General features: G+C 46.0%; 1 protein-coding gene across 1 annotated transcript in view; it reads left to right on the top strand.

Moving 5' to 3' along the window:
- Window positions 1-20899, top strand: part of NCAM1 (neural cell adhesion molecule 1) — a gene marked incomplete at its 5' end in the record, with an annotated part of 125953 nt that overhangs the window by 62300 nt on the left and 42754 nt on the right. Inside the window, 4 exons of the mRNA XM_083368150.1 lie at window positions 18099-18173; window positions 18770-18982; window positions 19632-19775; window positions 20147-20284. Of these exons, the coding sequence (XP_083224276.1) occupies window positions 18099-18173; window positions 18770-18982; window positions 19632-19775; window positions 20147-20284 (570 nt within the window). The remainder of the gene's footprint in view (window positions 1-18098; window positions 18174-18769; window positions 18983-19631; window positions 19776-20146; window positions 20285-20899) is intronic.

Here is a 20899-nt window from a genome sequence, read left to right on the forward strand (position 1 = left end):
CGGCTCCCAGATGCCCTCACGAGCGCCTTTGCCCCCTGGGCGTCCATTTCTTCCCCATCTGCATGGCGGTGCTGCTCCTCGGGAGATGCTCTCTGAGCTCCTCTTCCCAATTCTTAGTCTTGATCTCTCTGACGCGCGCTCCGCTCCATCTGGGTCTTGCAACTCCTCTCATTTGGCTTCCTGCTGTTCCTCATCCTTCTTCCGAGCCACATTTTCGGATCTGAGACTTGGCTTACTTTTTCTCTCTCCCTCTCCCCTCCGCTGTCTCCCCCAGCCCCCTGGAACCTCAGGCGTCCTTTCCAACCCATCAACCACTGGGTTGTTGCCATGGCAACTGGCTCTGCAGAGTAGTCATATCCATTCCCCCTGCCCAACCCTCCTCCATCCCCTTTGGTGGGAGGGGGGTGGTGGAATCCAGCCACCTCTTTAACCAGGTACAGTAATTTTCATCAAATGCCACAGAAAAAAGGGGTCATGAGGCTGGCTGCTCCAGCTTCTCCTCATTTGCACCCATTTAAATGTAGAGTGAGTCCGTGGGGTGAGGGATTTATTCCTTTAAGAGTGTTTAAGTTGCAGTCCAAAGCTGTAATCAGCCTGTTGGGCCTATTTGAATCTCACACAGACTGTGAGAGTGAGTCGTTTTCCTTCACAAAATGGCCATCTAATTCTACCACATTAACTTGCTCTGTGTACGGTGAAAAACAGCATAATTCTAAAGGAGTATATGCATCGCATTGCAATCAAAGCTTTCTGCCTAATGCATCTGAGTATGAGTGTGTGTGTGTGTGAGAGAGAGAGGGGGAGAGGGAGGAGGAGGAGAAAAAAAAGAAAGAGAAAGAAAGGAAAGAAAGAGATATAAACAGTGAACCCGGTTTCTTGCTTTTGGGGCAGTATTTTCTGGTAGAAATATTAATATAAATTTCATTCTGAACTAAACTGATCATTCTGTTTAGCATAGAGTAATTCTGGGGTTTTCTCTGTAGATAATGTCTCCCTGCCTTTATATTTTAAGGGTGTTTTTTTTAGAAAAACAGAATGCCTATTTCAAATGCATGTAGCACATGGGCATGCAAATGACATAATTCCAAAGAACCCCATGAAAATGGAACTAAGTCACTTCTAGTTGCTTCTGTGTTATTATGTTCCAAATTTCTTTTACGTTTTTCTTATGTGCCCTTTGGAGAGCTTCCTAGTGATAAACCCCCTGTCCTTCAGCATAAGATTTAACACCCTGGAGGCAGTGGATAATCACTCGTAATCCAGTGTCCTGTGGTTGTAAAATAAGAGGAGGACTCTGCCAGTTATTTACTGTGGAAGTGAGAGGCTTCTTCCAGAGCTGAATGGTGTGTGTGTGTGTGTGTGTGTGTGTGTGAGACTAATTGAGGGGTGGTTCATCACTGGGAGAACCACTTTCTTATTGCCCTTCCATTATTTTATAGTTAAATAAGACCTTTTGTAGAATTTTTGGAAGAGATGAATTTGACATTCAGACCAGGTAGCTTCTGAGCTTGCGGCCTTGTTTAAGCATTCAAGACTACTATCAATTTTTTTTCCCTGTGAAGTGATTTTTGTGAATATTTTCATAGTTGCATGCATGATATGTATTTTTGTATGCATGAGATTGATAATGATGTTGCATATATATGAAATACGATGTTTGTGTGCCTGTGGGGTGACAGTCTGTATAAATGCCTGTTTGCAAGATCACTTCTGTGTCCGCCTGGTTTCAGTCTTCTGAAAGTGGAGGGTTGACTTTAAGAAACACTCAGGAAGACGTGGTGTTTAATCTTTTTGGAATAAGCAGCCGCCAAGGCTAATAGGTCACTTCCTAATATAACTTGACAAGTTTTGCTTTGATTGAGTGTGTGAAAACATTTTGACTTGCCACAGAGATTGGGATGAAAGGAAGCGGTAGGTCACTCCGATGCACCAAGCTTAAATGTTGGCCAAATACTTTGTGCTGTTCAAGCACAATATGTGAAGGCCTCTTCTGGAGAGCAACATCTAAAGACACTTTAAATGACTGCATGTGAGCTTGGCATGAATGGAGTCAAGCATTTAGATCTTCCATTCAAATAAAAATTGCGATTAACTTGTTCTCTCTTCCCTGGTCTTCTATCCATATTTTTTTTCCCCGTCCAGAGGACTCTTGCAAAGCGTTAACTCAGCCTCACTGACAATTATACTTTTTCCTCACCATCTGGATTGCAGACATTTTGTGGTTGACCCCTGAAAAGCCATTCCGTTCCATAGCATCAGCAGCACAATCAATTACTGTCAGAGGTTTCACTACCCCAAAATCAATATCTGTAGATGTAATGGAAATTTCAGTTGATGCCGACTGCCTCAGAAGGCGCCATCTTCTTTGGAATCTGTCCTCAACAAAGGGAAATGACTATTTCTTAAAATGGCTTCTTTCGATGTGGTTATTCTTTAGATCAGGGTGTGCAACTTTGGCGACTTTTAAGACCTGTGGACTTCAACTCCCAGAATGCCCCAGCCAGCCATGCTTAGACCTGTCAATCAAGGTCAGAAAAACTCTGTCAGTCCCACCACTCTCTGCAGAAGGGGTGGGAAAACTTGGCCACTTTAAGACCTGTGGACTTCAGCTCCCAGAATTCCCCAGCCAGCAAAGAAATCTGGGATCTGAAGTCCACAGGTCTTAAAGCGGCCAAGGTTGGAGACCCCTGCTTTAGATTATGATGCCTCTCTCTCCGCAACCCTCCCCCAAAAGGCAGCCATTCCCGTCCACAGCGCGAAGAGCCTGTGGACCATCCCCGAGCAGAATGTACTTCATCGCTGGGAGGCAACGGCTCAGTATAAAAATTATCCTCTGGCAAGCTGTGATTCTGTCAGAAGGGAACGCAAGGCAGCTCATGAATATTCACAGGCCTCCCCTTTGAGCAATCCTTTGTCTTTCCCGAAAGGACGGCAAAGAGGAGGGAACTGCAAACTCTGCTGGGTTGTTTTTTTTTAAGAAGCTGGTTTTCTCCAGGCTTCTAACTGACACCTTGCACGGGTCGAAGGGTGACGGAGCAGGAGTGTCCTTTTCTGGACACATGCAGTTGCCAAGGTGAGCAGGTCTGGCACTGCACCTGATCCCCTTGTTTCTCTTGTTTTCAGGAAAGTAAAAGGCTTGGACTGCATTCCCTTCTTTAGCTGTAGAAAACAGAGAGTGATTTCTGCATAATTTCTCCCCCCCCCCCGCCTTAAATTTAAGTCCAAATTGAGCAGCTGCACTCCATCCAACAAATCAGCATCACCAAAAATGGTTCCTATTCATAAAGAAGAACATCTAACTCCATTCTTCATACCCCCAAAATAAAAGAAACTGCTCCCTGCACAAAATGACTTGTTTGCCTACTGTTTGTCGGTAGTGGTGTGGTGACTTCTCTGGTGCGCTGTTTTTGTTACAAAATGTGCTTTCTCTCTCTTCTCTGGAGAATTGCAGCTCTCCAAGTTTATCTCTTGTTCTTGTTTCCTCCCCCCTCCTGTTCTGTCATGTCTGACTCTCAGTGACTGCCAGACTCAGTTTTCTGCAGAGTTGGTTTGCCATTGCCTCATTCCTAGGGCCGAGAGAAGGTGACTGGCCCAAGGTCACCCAGATAGCTTTGTGCCTATGGTGGGATTAGAACTCACCGTTTCTTGGTTTTTAGACCGAGGCCTTGACCACTATTTTGCTGATAACACTGCATGGGACCAGCTGGTTCTGCCTGTGGTGGACCCCCAGAATTTTAATGGGTTGGAATGACCCAGCAGGATGCCGGCTGTCTCTCATTTCTCTGTCTGCTCCAAAAAGCATATTTCTGGAGTCAGCAAACCTCAGAAAGAAAAGTTGATGCCACAATCTCTTGAGACGAGACTAAATTAGCTTTCTTATTAAGGAATCGGTTGTTAGAGGGCAGCACGCCTAAAGTAATTGGGCCGTTGTCATCAGCAGGATGTCGCTGTGGGATAAATTACGCATCCCAAATAGAAGCAGCTATATTTTCTCAAGGTGAGTGGCTCTCAGGCCTTTTTGCTTGAGAACTGAAAATAAATTGTGTCTGTGGATCCAGTATCAATAGGGGGGTGCAATATGACCCCTTGACTGGGTGCCTATGCCTGGTTGGTAGGACTGCACTAGAGATGAAACAACTCACTTGTTAGTCCTTGGCATTTATCCTGGGATTTTGTGTTTGAATGTCCAGCCTGGGTGAAAAATAGGTTGACCCTTGCATCTCTGGGTAATCCTCCATCAGTATCTGGTTATTTCTAATAAATATCTGTAGCATTTCAGACAGAGAAGAATCTTTCCTATCACTGGGAAGAGTTTGGTAGCACCTTTTTAGACTAACAGCTCTTATTAAAACACATAAAATTTCACTCAGAAAAGCATGTTCCTTTAATAAAATAGGTTAGTGTGAAACAATATTACTAGACCCTTCTGATTTGGGGCTACTGTGAGCTTATCAGAGGCTCTTTTCCTACAATATCTCTCACCCGTGGTCCTTTTAACTGGTGGTTCAGCTCTACATCTTTTCTTTGTGAGAGGCAATCCTCAAGTTAAGAACAAGATCCATTCCTAAGTATGCATTAAACTCGAATTTGTATGTAATTCAGAACTCCTACTTCTGAACGGACAGCCTATTATTAAAAATGACGGATGGCCTTTGCCTTCCTTGAGCCAATGAACTGATGGAAGTCATGTAAGGTTTTCATAAATCGCTGAAAACAACCTTTATATCAGGGGTGTCAAACTCAATTTCATTGAGGGCCGCATCAGCATTGCGGTTGCCCTCAGGGGGCCGGGTGGGTGTGTCCTGGGTGGGCGTGGCCTACTGAGTGGGTGTGGCTAGAGTGCATATGGCCTACTGGGTGGGCGTGGCCAGCTCTACATCGTTGGCATCAAGGGTGCCTATGGGGGCCTGGGCAGGAGTGGGACAGATCTGAGGGTCTCTGGCAGAAGGAGGGTCTCTGGGCCAGGGCCAAGGCAGTGGGGGCCGTTCCCTCACTGTTTCCAGGATGGCTTCGCGGGCCGCATGAAACCACTTCGCGGGCCGGATCTGGCCCCCGGGCCTTGTGTTTGACATGTCTGCTTTATATTAAAAATGTGCATCTTCAGCAGTTCACGAAAACATTGTGCAGCTTCAGGGATTCATCAGCTCGAGAAAGGATGCCATCCTCCATTTTTAGTAACAGGCAGCCCATCTACAAGTATGAGGTGTCCGTAAATGGGACCCTCTTAGCAGCCTGTATTTTTGACTTTCCTGTGAAGAGTTCGTGGCCTTGCCTATAATCCTCTCTGCCTAAGAGCCTGGGGCGAGGAGGAGGCAGCTGCAGAGATTACGGCCGGCCATCAGTCACCTGGTGAGCTTCAGGGCTGAGTGGGGATTTTAGTGTGGATCTCCTCTGTGGTAATCCCGTATTCTTTTAGACCGTTTCCATTGTGTCAACGCAATTCATACCTTCTCCACCCCTTCCACACGCACACTCAGTTATTTAGATTATTGCAATCCATTCCCCTTTGCCACAGCCTTCAAGAATATTGTCCCATTTTCACTCCTTCGTTCTTTGTAGACCTGACAAGATGTCTCTGGACAAGAAGGGAAGGGTGCTGAATATCTGGAATTCAGTGTCATTATGGAAAAGTGGCTTGTAATAGTATTATGGATTTGCATAGATTCTGTTTTTCTGATAATTTTTTTTTAAATCTGTTGAGGGGAAAAAGGTGTGTGTGTTTGAGTGGAGAATAATGGATCCCACCTGACTGTGTTTATTGCTGCTTCTGTGTGCTTTGATGAAGCTCATTTTAGTAGATTGCACCGATTTGTGTTAGGGATTCCTTTTTAACACTCTTACCAAGCCAGTTCCTTGAAGTATCTCCATAGTTCCTCTCCTCCCTTCCCTGTCACTCTTTCCTTCACCTGCTTTAAAGGTCGGGTGGGGTGTAGGATTGCAGGGTGTCTTTCTAGGGAAAGGGAAAGTCTCGAAGGTGAGGGGTCCTTGGTGCTTTCTCTGAGCTGGGTTGTTTTCTTGCAGACGTTTCATTACCCAAAAGGAGGTGACATTAGAGTCTTGAATGTAAATGAGAAGATTACTTCTAGTGACAAGGTATATTTGCCTGTTTGAAGTCAACTTCTCGTTGGGCGGCCTTCCCCAAGAACTTCTGGTCTTCCATCTTGAAATGTACAATTTGGGCAGCTTCCTTGAGCAGCTCAACGCCTGGGCCGCTGGAGCCGCTGATTCCAAAGGCCTCGTCCCCTGGGACTGCTCCTAGTCCCGTGGAGAGCAGCAAAGAAGCTGATGGAGATGATTATGCTGAGGCAGGCCAAGATTACCTCTGGGGTTCTTCTGCCCCACCACCCTTGGGCCCAAGGACTCTGTGACAGAATTACTGCTTTAAAGGCTGTAGCAACATTTGTTCCCCAAAGGAAGCAAAAGGCCCGCTGAGCAGCCTAAAAGCCGGAGAGAGAACATTTTGTTGGATTTAATCTTTCCTAGAGCTATCTGAAAACCAGACAGAGAGGAAGCCCTCTCAGAGACATGGCTCAGCCCAGAAATTTTTTGGGAATACTGAGATGTTAATAGTCAGAATATCTCCTTCCCCAGAAGTGAACCTACCTTGACAGAAAGATTGTCTGGGGAATCTTAGCAATATCTGCACAATGACAGCCTTTCAAGGAAACGGAGTCCTGGATAAACATTAGCTTCTCTGTAATATTCCTCCACTTAGAAGTGTGGTGTGCGTGTACACACACACACACACACACACACACACACACACACGTCTCTGAAGGCTGACGTTCTGGACTTCTACTTCGCAAAGAGGCTGCTGTATGCACGTCCTACCTCCCTGGAAACGTTAGAACCGTTACAGCCGTCCAGAGCCAAGTCTTCCGTCGCTTTCCATATTCAAATGTGAACAGATCCCTCTCTGGTTTGTTTATTTGCGAAGGCAGTTATGAATCTTTCCGGAGGTGCCACAGTGCGCTTCAGAACTCACACAGCCCTCATATGAAACAGCTGCAGCCTGCCTGGCAGCACACGGGGGGGGGGGAACCAGGGATGCTGGCTGTGCTCTCCGTACAGCCTGTTCTACCAGGGATAAGATGAGCCCGGAACATCTCCCCTTCCCTGCTGCCCCTCCTTTGGCTCAAAAAAAAAACATAGGATGCCAAGCATCCACGGCACCTCCTTTTGGGGGAGCCACTTGGAAATGAAGACTGAACAAAAAGAGAGTCTGTTTTCCCGAGCTGGGATGAGTAGTGCTTCATTGTTGGGCATGACACGATTGAGTGAGGCACAGCTCCTTCACAAGCAGTAGCCTTCAAGCAGAGGAGAGAGACCCCAGACCTTTTCCTCTCCGCTTGCACCCCTGGGACCCCTGGATGGCTCTGCTGCTGAATGGCTGCAGTGACTTGGTGGCACAAAAGGTTTTCACCCTCTTGCCAGAGAGGCTGGGCGAGAAATTTGGCTCTGCCTTGGTCTTTGCTCGCCCTCTGCTGGCTGACCTTAGCCTGGCACGGCCGGGCCCGGTGGAGGAGGAGGAGGAGGAGGAGGAGGCCATCTTTTCCAAGACCCTAACCCTAGCTTTCCAGGTCCTGCTTTGGGAACATCCTCTTTTGGCAGGATGAAGCCGAAAGAGATTCTCTCACTCGGCTTTGCATTTTCCATCCGCTTGTCCTACATGAACAAAACAGGCTCCGTGGCCTTCAACCTTTTGCTAGCAGCCTTCCCTTCCCCTGGGCTGCGGGGTGTTACTAACAGAGCACTCTGGCGCAGTCCGCCTCTGACTTAGCAGGGGAGGAAGAGCAAGCCTCTTCCAATCAGAGGGGAATTTAATTTGATCCCCTCCTGAAGATCCCTGTCAATTGTGCCCTGAGTGAAGCTCTTCCCCCAGTCAGTCTCTGGTGAGGCAGCCTCCTTGAGGGAGCCCGCTGGGTTCTAGCACCGCTGAATTTACTCCTGGAGGAAAACGCTGCCACAAAGCCCGAGCTTCGTTTTCCATGGTTGACACAGGATTCCTGAAAGATCGGCAGCCGAGTAGCCATTGTTTCTGCACAATGGTTTAACCACAGCATCACCAGATGCCTCCCTCTTCCAGTTTAAATGCAGGTAGTCCTCAACTTGCACCAGTTAGTTTAGTGACTGAAGTTATAATGACACTGACAAAAAGTGACTTTTGATCATTTTTCACACTTAACGACCATTGTACCATCCCCGCCGTCACGTGTTCAAAATTCAGACAACTGACAACTTGGCAACTTACTTATATTTATGACGGTCGCAGCGTCTTGGGGTCACGTGATGCCCTTTTGCCACCTTCTGACAAGCAAAGTCAAGGGGGAAACCACTTAACTGTGTTACCAACTTAACAACTGCAGTGATTCACTCAAATAACTGTGGCAAGAAAGGTCATAAAATGGGGCAAAATTCACTTAGCAAATGTCTCACTTAGCAGCATACATTTTGGCCCCAATTGTGGTCGTAAATCAAGGATTACCTGTAGAACCCTCTTCTGCAGCATCTGAATCCACTTCCACATGCTGCAGTGTCCAGTCCCCAAAGCCTCTGAAGTGTTTGAAAGGTGCCTCCTGCCATCTTCTGAATGTGTGGAGATTATCCTGAGAAATCTGGGTTCCTTCTGTCATTGCACCCTGAAGAATCAGTTACTCCGTCAACCCAGCTACTGTGGGTCATTGCGGAACAAAAACCTCTTCAGTGCCAAAGGATTTCTGAGGTGTGCTTAGAAATTGCGGGGGATCCTTTTTGCACAGAGGATTCTGTTTCCGTCACTTTCCCTGGAGGTTGCAAAACAGCCCTTCTTGGAAAAGAGATTTCCCACTGTTGTATGTATGTGTACACACATGCATGCACCCACGTGTGTATGTATGTATATGTATATATAAACCAACGCTCTCAAGTGGCTGTGGGCTGTTGGCTTTACTCTTTAATTCATTGCTATGAATTAGCTACTTCACAGATCATTGGTTTTTAGCGGATCCATCAATTACCCAACAATGGGAACCAAGAATAAGCAGTAAGTGGGCTGAAAAATAGCAACAGCTCTTAAACAGTAGTTACTACTTTCAAAAGCGTAACACGGAATCACCATTTTCTCTTAGATGACTTAAAAGCGCCTGTGATGAAGTGCTTAAACTGATCAGTCCAGAGACACCAAAGAGGAACCATGGAGGTTCACAGCGCTTGGTTGGGCCATTTCAATTCCTCCCTCCTTGTTTAATCCAACTTTCTGGCTCCGACACCCACTGGGTCCTTCTCTCCCAATCTCAGATACTGGATTTCAATTCTGAGAACTCTCAGGTGGGGAAAGGCAGCCAATTTGGTCTAGTGGTTAAGACCCTGGGCTAGAAAGCAAAGGACGCTGAGTTCAAGTCCTGCCTTGGCCATGAGAGCCAGCTGGGTGACTTTGGGCCATTCCCTCTCTCTCAGCCCAATTCACCTCACCGGGTTGTCTTTGTGGGGAGAAGAGGAGAAAGAAGGAGAATTAGGTATGCTCACCAGCTTGGGTTATTTATAAGTAATATTAAAGGCGTGGGATATCAATAAATAAGATAATATATAAATGAGTTGGAAGGACTACAGCTGCCATAATTCTCGGGCAGCATGTCATTGGCAGAACGTGATGATAATGACACTTGTGCTGTATGTGCTGGCTCTCAGAACCAACATATAATTGGCCCGCTCTTAGCTCGATCTCAGCTGCCTTGCTCCGTCTCCTACTCCTTTCTCTGCAGGAGACACAGAAGCGAAGCCCTCGATGATTAGCTGTCCTTTCTTCTCTTACATGGAGTGAGGAATGAGGGGATTTGGGTAAATTCAGCAAAAACAGTCATTCACACATGCAACGGTTTTGCTTAGATGTGCAATTGACTGCAAGGCGATCAAACCGGTCAGTCCTAGAGGAGATCAACCCTGACTGCTCTTTAGAAGGCCAGATTCTGAAGCTAAAACTCAAATACTTTGGCCATCTAATGAGAAGGAAGGACTCACTGGAGAAGAGCCTAATGCTGGGAAAGATTGAGGGCAATAGAAGAAGGGGACGACAGAGAATGAGGTGGCTGGATGGAGTCACTGAAGCAGTGGGTGTGAGCTTGAATGGACTCCGGAGGATGGTGGAGGAGAGGAAGGCCTGGAGGAACGTTGTCCATAGGGTCGCGATGGGTCGGACACGACTTCGCAACTAACAACAACAAGCAATTGACTGGCTTTTGCAAAGTCACGGCTTAACAATCACTGGTTTCATGCATTGCCTATGGCAAAACCAACCCAACCACATTATAGACCGCAAGGTTGGTGTCTTTTGGTTATATTTCTCTTTTTTTTAAAGGAAAGGAAGAACTGTGAACTTTACTTCGGAAATGAAACCTTTGGGTTGCCTCCTTCCAAGACTAGCTAGGATGCCAGAGCCCCCCAATACTAATTGCAGAACTGTATTAAGTTTATGCTTTAAACCATCTCTACTTTCCTTGAGTCTGAGTTGGTTTTGAAAAGCCAAGGGTGGCTGGCAAACACAACATGGCTTCCTTGGGAATGGAACTGTATTTGTACAGCATATTTCCATCTGGGCTATGACAAACCCCTCCCCCCAAATCTTTGAATTCTCTCTATAAGAATTGGTGGTTTCCTCCTCCCAAGACAGTTTAATGGACATTTTTCTAATGAGTGATTTTCTTCAAACTTGTACGAGATTTTAACCCCATCGTTTGGCTTTGCTCTGTTAGCAAGAGCGTAATCTGACTTTTTAAAACAACAACAACAACAATGTGCTTGGTTCTGCATGGTTTTTCCCCACCAGCTCTTTGTCAGAGTGCTCGTTGGTCTTGCAAATTGCCTAAGATATAAAAGTATGTCAACAGCGAAGCCTCACAGTGGCTACGTCTGGTCTGGTCTGTCTCATATAACAAACAGGCAATGGAAAATTGACTTGAACTCTCTCTTTACCTTGCAGAAACTATTTCTTTTTCCCCCATTTGGGAATGTGGAAGAATATTGAACTCGTACAAGCTCCTAATCTGCAATTTATCATGGCAGAGCTAAACCCTAAAGTGTCTGCAAAGCCTTCAGCTCCGTCACTGCAGTATTTGCGGGTGTGGCCAGTGTGTGCTACCTTTCCCTGGAGGTGCAGCGTTTTTATGCAGCTTGTGCTTTTGTCTGTGTGATGCATCTTTGTGATAACAGAGACCGATCCGCCGGTTGTTGCTTTTCTTCCGGTAGAAAACAATTAAACATTCCTCTTCTTCGCCTTTTCCCTTTCAAGGAGGGGAGAAGATTATCTGGATTAGGGAACTAGGGCAGCGTAGACCATTAAATGTGTAAAACTCCTTCTGCAGGTTGGAGTAGGACATGAGTGTATGTATGTGTGTGTGTTTGAGGGGTAGAAATCCAGGTGTTTATCCTTTTCTGTCCACCTGGGCTCCGTAAGACAAGATTTGCACTCTACCTTAAGATCTACGCTGGCAAAACAAGGACGACTCCCGGCTGCTCTCCCCCCCCCCCCGTTTGTCTAGACGTTCAGCTGGTGCGGCAGAGAGGGTCAGCTAAGGTAGCTGCTGCCACCGAGAGCCCTCCGGATGACAGAGGCGATGGCTTGTCCCCCAAATAACAAGGGACCGTGGAAGATGGCCTCTGTTTCTGAATGTCCGCTGTGTTCCTGAGCACAGAGAGGGCCAGCCGGCTTGCTCGGGTCCTCCTCCAGCTCCATCCTCTGGCCACAGAAAGAGTTCCAGTGACCAGAGTGGTCAGTCGATGGCAAATGCCTGGTCTAATCATTGTCTGGGAGCAATCAAAGATTACAAACCCCCCTCCCCTTTTCCTGACAGGCTGATTCTGAAGTTCTACCATTAACTGTTAATTATAGAATGATTATATGATTAATATTGAGGAAACTCAGTGCTCTAGATCAGGGGTAGGCAACCTTGGCTCTTTTATGACTCATGGACCTCAACTCCCATAATTCAAAGAGCCAAGGTTGCCTACCCCTGATCTAGATTTTCATCTTCCTTCCTTCCTTCCTTCCTTCCTTCCTTCCTTCCTTCCTTCCTTCCTTCCTTCCTTCCTTCCTTCCTTCCTTCCTTCCTTAACATTGCAGCTGCTTGACTGGAGAAAGGACTTTCTTGACTTGAGATTATTCAGTCTCAGCTCTTGCAAGAACTCCTAGAACATATGAAATCTGATTTGGAGGGAGCTTCTTAAGTTTTGGTTATTTGATTTCTTATCCCACAGGTGATTTTTTTAAAAGGCAGCTGGACTTTCTTGGATGTTTCCCCTTGAAGATGTTTCACTTCTCATCCAAGAAGCCTCTTCAGTTCTTCTACAGAAAACAAGCTTTGTGAATGAGAAGCAATATTCTTCAGAAAAAACAAAGAACGTCCAATTGCCTTTTGAAAAACCATCCCAGGATAACCATGACCTGGATGACTGAGAATCTCCATAGACATTGATTTCTTGTGTTGATTTCCACCACCTCCATCACTCCCCCCGAAATGGCAAGAGTGTGTTAAAACCAGGAGAAGAGCTGATACATCCTCAAAACGTGGGAAAACAGCTGATCTCATCCAAAGAATATGGACTGAAGCTTCCCAGATGAGCAACTAAATATGGAGTGACAATTCAGTGGGCCCAGCTAAATGCAGAGGAGGTTTATAAGGAAGTAATTCTGGCTCTTTTGCCAGAATTTCCAAAAATATACTTTTCCTGCCCCCACAAGGAACCTCTGAATGCCGTGTTGGAAATTCAGACTTCCACTGTGCAGATTCTTGAGTTTTGCATCATTTTGCTTTAGTTTCATAATTCAAAATCATTGCGAAGGCATGATAAAGGCATGCAACAGGGGCCAGCCATTTTTTTTTTGCCCTGGATCTTATTCTGCAACCTCACAATGCCTGACAAAATATGGGAGGATCGCAACATGGGACAAGGTCCTTAGATCTCTCCCAGACTGTCCATCTGTCATAGTGCTGAAATCTTGAGCTTCCTTACTCGAGATCTGGTGTGATTTTATGAGATCCCATCTATATTTTATTCCATTTGGTGGGAACAGTCGATTTTGGCTTGGGGTCCAGTTGAACTCTGCAAGTCCTACCCTGAAGGAGTAGAGAAGAGAGAGGATTATTCAGTCTCTAGCCATATAGTCTGTGGTGGGCATAGCTTTATTGTGCTCGAAATAGAGCAGTTATGTGGGGAGGGCCTTACTTTCCCAGAAGCTTGCAAGATTTTTTTTTATTCCTAACAGTGGAGTGTAAAATCTCAGGGGTTGGAAAATGGTTGAATTCTGCTAATAGCACCTTTATTTCAAAACTTTAAGCTTGCCACTCCACCACAATTTCCAGGAAGATCACATAAGGGTCAATCCGTGTAGTCTTCCAAAGGCATACTCTTCTCTTTGTGTGCCTTTCAAGGCTGTGTGGTGTCCCAGATATTATTTGAAAGAAGCACTTTGGGATGGGTTAGGGTTAGGGTGAACAAACTTCTGTTTGCAACAAATCAGTGCAAGCGGATCTGTTTCCAGCATAGTGTAGCCTGCAGTAGAAACATCTATAACTTTAAGGGTCAAAATACTGAAAAAGACACGGTTGCTTTAATGAGTTAGGCAACTTCTGATTTTGAACTCTGTTTGAACTGTTCCCTGTCAGTGCAGGTCTTCTGTGTAAGGATGAGCGAGATACGTACCTTCACATAACAGTCAGATTAGGCGAAAATCACCTCAACTTTTCATCTTTCCATCATGAAACCAGCCAGGAAAGGTAATGAGTCGCCACTGTGTAAACAGGCAGCAATGGTGGTGGTTGAGGAAAGACTGAGATTCTGGAATTCAGAATTCCCTGCTGAAGTGGGGCTAATCCTGCAAATGGAAATGGAACTGACATTTCTACAACATTATTTGCTTGCTTGCCTTCTCATTTGCTTATTTATTTACGCACTGCTTGCTTTCTGTTGGATTTGGTTGGGGGGGGTCTGTTTAGCTGATGATTAAATTTGTCACAGATGATAGATCTCGTGATTAGATGCAACAGACACCCTTCAGTTTCTTTAGAGAAGGGATAAAATATGTATTCTACACCATGTCCTCCTGTTCAGCCTTCACCTGTCAAAGGTTGAATTTAAGAGCTATGCATGGAAAACATTAGCTCCCCAATTTTTTAAAGAATCCAGAGCATTCATCCAGGTACATGAAAATAAACGCAGGGGGTGCTTTTCACTATTTGATACCATTTTGGTGAGGGTGGACCTATCCTTCCATCCTTCCATCCCTCGCTGTGAGAGCTGTTAATTGGGTAGACTGCCCTGTGATCTGCTCTAGTAGGAGCTGCTAAAGTCGGAAACCGGAACATATCTGGAAAATAAAGCTGTGCTTTTATCATCTGTCTCCTGCAAGGAAATCTGAGGGCTTTGTGGCAATGAAGGCTTAAGCCAATTTGCTGATTCCAAATTTTGGGGTTGGGAGTAAAGATGTCCAGAGCTGGCTCTCTCCCACACACACACACGCATGCATGCATGTGCCAGACATGACATATGAATGCTGAATGACATGCACAGTTCAGCTGGAAAGTTTTTTTAGAACAGGTCTCATTGGAATGGTCAATTTGAAGGAAAAGCAGAAGAGATGCACCCTCAGATTCAGAGTTTTAAATGTAGCTAAAGTTAGGGGAGGAGAAATGTCTGTAGAGATTCTGAATCATCCAGATGATGGTTGTCCCACAAGTGCTTTGCCAAAAGACACCTGGACTTTCTTGGTTTTTTCCTTGAAAGCCATGGCTAGTTCTGAAGAACTGAAGAAGCTTCTTGGATGAGAAGCTAAATGTTTTCAAGGAAAAAACCAAGAAAGTCCAGTTGCCCTCTGGAAAAGCATCTTTGGGTTAAGGGAGGATGGTCAAGCTGCCGTCAAGCCACACCTCCTGATGTCCTCTAGTGACTGTCCCCAGCCTTGAACTCCTGTTTTCCTGCCTTAATCATATAGGCAGCCTTTCTCCTGGCTACGACACCCATGCAAAGTAAGCGTAAGAATATTAAAGGAGGCCTGTGAGCAGCCAAAAAAAGAACAATAATATGGGATGTCCCATTACTATCTGCCATGTAATTTACTCCACCAGCATCCTTCTGCAATATCAGAGTTTCTGAATGTAAACAGTGCTGCATTTGAAGGATATCACTTTATAAAAAGGGTCAGGTAATCCCTTGAGGCAGGGGATTACTGGTTTTAGGCATACTTTTGTCATGTCCCTTGACTCGTGGGATTACTTTACAGAATGTGGGAATCCCCCCAAAGCAGCTTTATCTGGCGTGGGCAAGAGAAAGTGCCTCAACTGGGTCTTCTACAGAAGCTTTTTGACGGTACGGAGGGTCTCAGTAAAAGGTTAGCCACTCTGCTCTAGCATTTCTTTTTGGTCGGTTGTCACAGGAGAAAAGCTGGTCATGGTGATGTCAGGACCTGGATTCTGTTCCAAATAGTTGCGCACAACTGAGTGGCAATAACTCTTCATTTATCCTAGTTTCTCGGGATTTTTTTTTACCTAGATTACTTTTAATGACGGAATGCTTGTTGATACGAACTCCATTTCCTTGATGCACTGGTTGCCCTCCAGCCAGGAGCCGTCGCGTTGTCCTCCCCATCGCAGTCACGGGACAGAGTTGCACAGAGGCTGATCTGACTGGAGGTGCCTTTGGCCTTTTTCCTCGTTGAAGAGTCTATTTCTAACCAGACACGGATGCTCTTGCAGCAGTCCCGGACTGCTGTCAGCAGTGACACCTCCTGCATATCATTGTAGAGTATGGAGAACCATAATGACTACCTCGGAGACAGTAAATCAGGAAACGCTAAAAGTTTTTAACCTTGGCGCTTTCTGTTTATTTTAGGAGGAACATCCACTGGCTTACAGACAAGATTCTTTACTGTCTCCCCTCTTGGAGCAAGGCTGTTTGCTATCGCTTTTCTGTGATAGCCAGTAAATGCATGGGCCTAGTGAAGAAGATGCTGGAAAATGAGGCCCTCCAGCTTTTAGGGTCTTGCCCAGAGGCAAGCGGGCACTCGAAAAAAACAGGTGTGTTCTCTAACCACCTCCAAAAGCAAGCAGCCAGTCCTGAAGCCCTGGGCCACTAAAGGGTGGAACAGATTAAGCATTTGCAGCAAAGAGACGGGGGAAAAATGCTTTGACTCTGCTGGACCAAGCAGTTCTTTTATTAAGGTGATTGTTTTCTATCCAACTAATGACTGCAATTTAGAAATTGCTCGCATTAGGTCAGACCCTCTTGAAATCTTTCTTTGACCCAGACTTGTTAGGGCAGGAAGCTCCAGCAAATGTATCCGCAGATGGGAGCCAGGATCCAATTACGTCTTCTCTAATGGCTCATTACTTTTCATGAAAGACCACAACGCTCTCAGATGCCAAGGTTTGGGAGAGATGGTGAATGCCATTGTGGGTGCAGAGGCCCTTAGAGTAGGCAGCAGAAAGAATCTCGGCCAGCTGCACAGAAAGGCAGGCATGTTCCATGCAAGGGGTGTGTGTGTGTGCTTTGCAAGCATTGCCTGAACATGGGACAAAGCTGAGCCAGGCCTTCGCGTTTTTCATGGCAACCTCACGCTCGAATTTGTATAGATGCCATGATGATGATGATGATGTTGTGCATTCAGTTGTGTCTGATTCTTGGCGATTCTCTGGGCCAGGTCTCTCCACATCTTCCGATCTTGCACTGCTTCTCTGAGTTGTTCTATGCTCTGGCTGGTGTCGGCTTTGATGGTGTCCACCCACCGTGTTCTTTGTGGCCTGGTTTCCTTTTACCGCTAACTCTTCCAAGCATCCTTGCTTTCTCTGGTGAATGTTTGGCATGATTTGGTCAAAACAGATGCCTTAGGGTTATTTAGTCTTCCTCCAACAAGAAGCTAAGAAAAGTCACTGTCTGGAAACTGCTCTTTGTGGAGATCCATACTTAAGACCAGAGTGGGCAACTACGACTTCAAACTCAAAAGACCCACTTGGGATCTTGCAGCCCAAACTGCGCTGGCCCTATACAGCATGCCTAAGAAAGCAGGGGGGAGGCAGATGGGCCTAAGGTTGCTCAGCGCTGGCTATTTAGGTCTTTGCTGCACTAAATCTAATCAGCCTCTCAGTGGGAGGATGATGTCCAGTCCTATCATTCTGTCTGGGAGTGAATTATGCCAAAGGAGAATGGACGGGCAAAATTGGATTACCCAGAAATAAAACAGCGTAAAAAGAGTAGCTGGCACATTATTGGGAGAGGGGGAGCAAAGTCACTCGCTTCCAGTGAAGCCACCTGAGTGGAAAGAATTAGAAAGAAAAGCATGGTGTGGAATGGGAAAACCTCTTAATTCTTATAGAGAAATCATCAAGGTTGCCTTCCTCAAGTTTAGTAACAAAATGTATTCTAAGTTGCAGGTGTGGTCAGATCTATGCAAATGCTCTTGTTAAAAATCCATATAGCATCTGAAAGTCTTCACTTTGGGCTGCACTAACAGGATCCGATCTGGGTCGGTCGCCGTGAACGGAGCTTTAGTCTTTTGAGCTTTCGGACACATGCCAGAGCCCGTCCTCAGGGAACGTCTCCCTACTGGACCGTGAGGCCAGTGGTTGTCAACCTGTGGTCCACAGGCCCCTGGGAGGCCAGAAGGTCAGCAGAGGGGGTCTGCGAAAGCTTGAAGAAATGTTATGATTTCAATCTTCAGCTAAGACTTGGGGTCCGTGGCCGTGGTCTGTAGCCACAGAAGGCATCTAAGGGGTCCGTGGTGAAGAAAAGCTTGAGAACTACTGCTTTACGCTGTTCTGTGCATGGTATTTATGTGGTGCCTGGTTGGGGTGGTTTCTTATTGGTTGATTGGGGTGTTGCTGTCCAGCTATTAAGTCGTTGGCTGTTGATTCCTTGTGCTGCCAAAATCCTCAGCTCCTAAGTGTCTGATCAGCTGGTGGTAAGCCAGCATTCCTCTCGACTCTGGTCTTAACCCAGCTCAGAATCTTAGACCTAACACTCTTCTGCAGATCTTTCTGCAGACGTTCAGGTTTGCAGTTAATATTAGATGACACCTTTCCTTGTTTGGCGAGCAAGAACATTGTAACCTCATGGTGCTTCTTTCTATCTTTCAGTCTCTCTTCAGGTGAACATTGTCCCAAATAAGGTGGAGGTGCCTGTTGGAGAATCCAAATTTTTCTTATGTCAAGGTGAGTAGCTGCATAATCAGCTGTTGAGCCTATGGGAGGAATCCAGTTTTGCATGAGAGGAAACCCACTGAATAGAGCTACATTTTCTCCTCGTGCAATAGCTGAATTAACTGACAGATAAAAGAGGGTTGAGTCCAGGGCAGAAATAATAACGGAATAACAGAGTTGGAAGGGACCTTGGAGGTCTTCTAGTCCAACCCCCTATTCAGGCAGGAAACCCTCTACCATGTAACCTGTAGCGGCTCAGAGTCATTCATTATGAGATGGGTGACAAATAAATTCACTAAATTAAATTAAATAAACCTGAAAAAACAACTCAGACAAGATCCTCCCTGCGTCTCATGAAGATAAAGAGAAGTGGAAGAAAGACCAAAGTCTAGGAGTTGGGCGGCCAATAAATTTGCATAATAAATAAACAATTGTGCATCCAGACATTTAAGATTCCGTTTCTAGATCTTTGCAATAAAATGAGTATTGCCCTGTGTGACTTTGGTTTGGTCTGGCTGTCTTGAAAGTCTGCCAGTGACACACACACACACACACACAGAGCAGGCATCCTCACCCAGCTTCTGCCTGGTTTTCTTCCTGGGTTTCAGTGACCGGTGATGCCAAATCCAAAGAAATCTTCTGGTTTGCCCCCAATGGAGATAAGCTGACGACAAACCAGCAGCACATATCCGTGGTCCGGTCCGATGATTCTTCTACTCTCACCATCTATAACGCTAACATAGAGGACGCCGGCATCTACAAGTGTGTGGTCTCCAGTGAGGAAGGGGAGGAAGAGGCCACTCTTAATGTGAAGATCTTTCGTAAGTGGTTGGGCCGGAGAAGGAAAGGCAGGGTGGGAAGCAAGAGAACCCCTACTTTTCCCTCTGTAAGGAATCCTGCCCCATAGAAGAGAGGTCTCCAAACTTGGCAACTTTTAAGACTTGTGGACTCCCAGAATTCCCCAGCCAGCCACGCTGGCTGGGGAATTCTGGGAGTTGAAGTCCACAAGTCTTAAAGTTGGGCAAGATTGCAGACACCTTCCATACAATGACCTAAGAAGAGAGAAAACATTTGTGATGGGTCTGTCAATTCTGCCTCCTCCCAGCTAAGTCCTTTCTGAAATTGGAATCTGATGGAGATAAGGAAGCCCAACCTCCACTTCCGAAATGTGCATTTTCCATTAATTCATGTTTTTATTAAGGTTAGTGTGTGTACTTCTTGTAGCTTCACATCAGATGTTTGACAGAGCAGAACCTCCAGAATAGGGTGAAGCGAAACGCTCTCGTGCATCCATGAGCAGCCTAGTGGTTAGTTATTTGCTCCAGGAGCTGATTTGCTCTCTTGCAAGCTCCCTGATCTCTGCTTCAGCTGAAAAGAGCAGTCCTCCTCCTCATCCGCTTAGCATGTTTGCTGCATGAACTCCGACCAGCTCAGGATTTACTCTTCCTTTTGCCTGCATCTACTTTCCAGAGAAGCTGACCTTCAAACATGCCCCCAGCCCACAGGAGTTCAAAGAAGGAGAAGATGCAGTTATTATCTGTGATGTCGTCTCCTCGCTGCCTCCTACGATTATGTGGAAGCACATGGGCAGGGATGTGGTCCTGAAAAAAGATGGTAAGTGTGTGCATCTTTGTGGTCTGTATCTGTGTGTGCATGCATGTTTTGAGGTGCAAAGGAAGCCCTCCACGTAACTTGAATGTTCTAGAGAGCATTCTAGAGAGCAAGCACCAGAATGAGTGAAGCCTGGCCAGGCTGGTCTGATGTAGCTACTGATAAGTCAAGCTGAAACATCTGGAATGCAAATCGTAGGCTGAGTTCAGTAACTATGGTCGGGTTTGATTGGACTTGGTTCTTTCCAAGAAGCTCTTTCCATTTGTAATGAAAGGAGTATGCATGTCACGTGATGAAGCTTGCCCAAGATGGAAGATTGGGAGCTCCTGGTAGCCAATCTGACACCTGTCAATTCTCTCCTCCATTCCTTCCAGTGAGGTTTGTGGTGTTGAGCAATAACTACCTCCAGATCAGAGGGATCAAGAAAAGCGACGAGGGCATGTATCGCTGTGAGGGGAGGCTCTTGGCACGGGGAGAGGTGGACTTCAGGGATATCCGGATCATCGTGAATGGTGAGCATCTTGCCTTAGATGGCACGTGAGCTTTGGGCGCTGCACCTGGCACTGTCCACTCCTTTCAGCTCTTCTGAATCTGATATCCCGCAGAAGGCTAAAAGCCATCACTCACACCATGCCAGCCCAGCCCATCCCTGCTTGCCTGTGGTGGCACATCTGGAGAACATCCATTTGGGAAGGAAGGAAGGAGGATTGCTAGCTGACAAGTGGTTTCTCTCTGTTCACTCATTAGAATTTGACTGCAGAGCTTCTTCGGCAGCCTTGAAATGGAAGAATAGAAAGAGAGATGATTTATTTTTATTTTAACCCTTCTGAGTTGTGGACAAGCTAGAAGATAGTTCAGCAGCTGTCATGCCATGATAATAATTTCCAGGGCAGGTAGAAGAAATTGTCCTTAGCCACTTGCTCCTTGGCACTAGTTGATCCCCAAGTCCCTGGGCACCCTTTACAGAAAGGTGCAAGTGTTCTTTCGGTGCCAACTTCTATGAGTTGATAAATACCATCCCGAACATTTAGACATCCCAGTTACTCAACCTCTTAACTGCTGCCTCTGCCAAATGCACACACAGATTGGTGCTCTGTAACCACGAGTGAAGTCATAAACGTGTGAAT

This window comes from Vipera ursinii (genome assembly GCF_947247035.1).
Source record: "Vipera ursinii genome assembly, chromosome: 8".
Lineage (NCBI taxonomy): Eukaryota > Metazoa > Chordata > Lepidosauria > Squamata > Viperidae > Vipera > Vipera ursinii.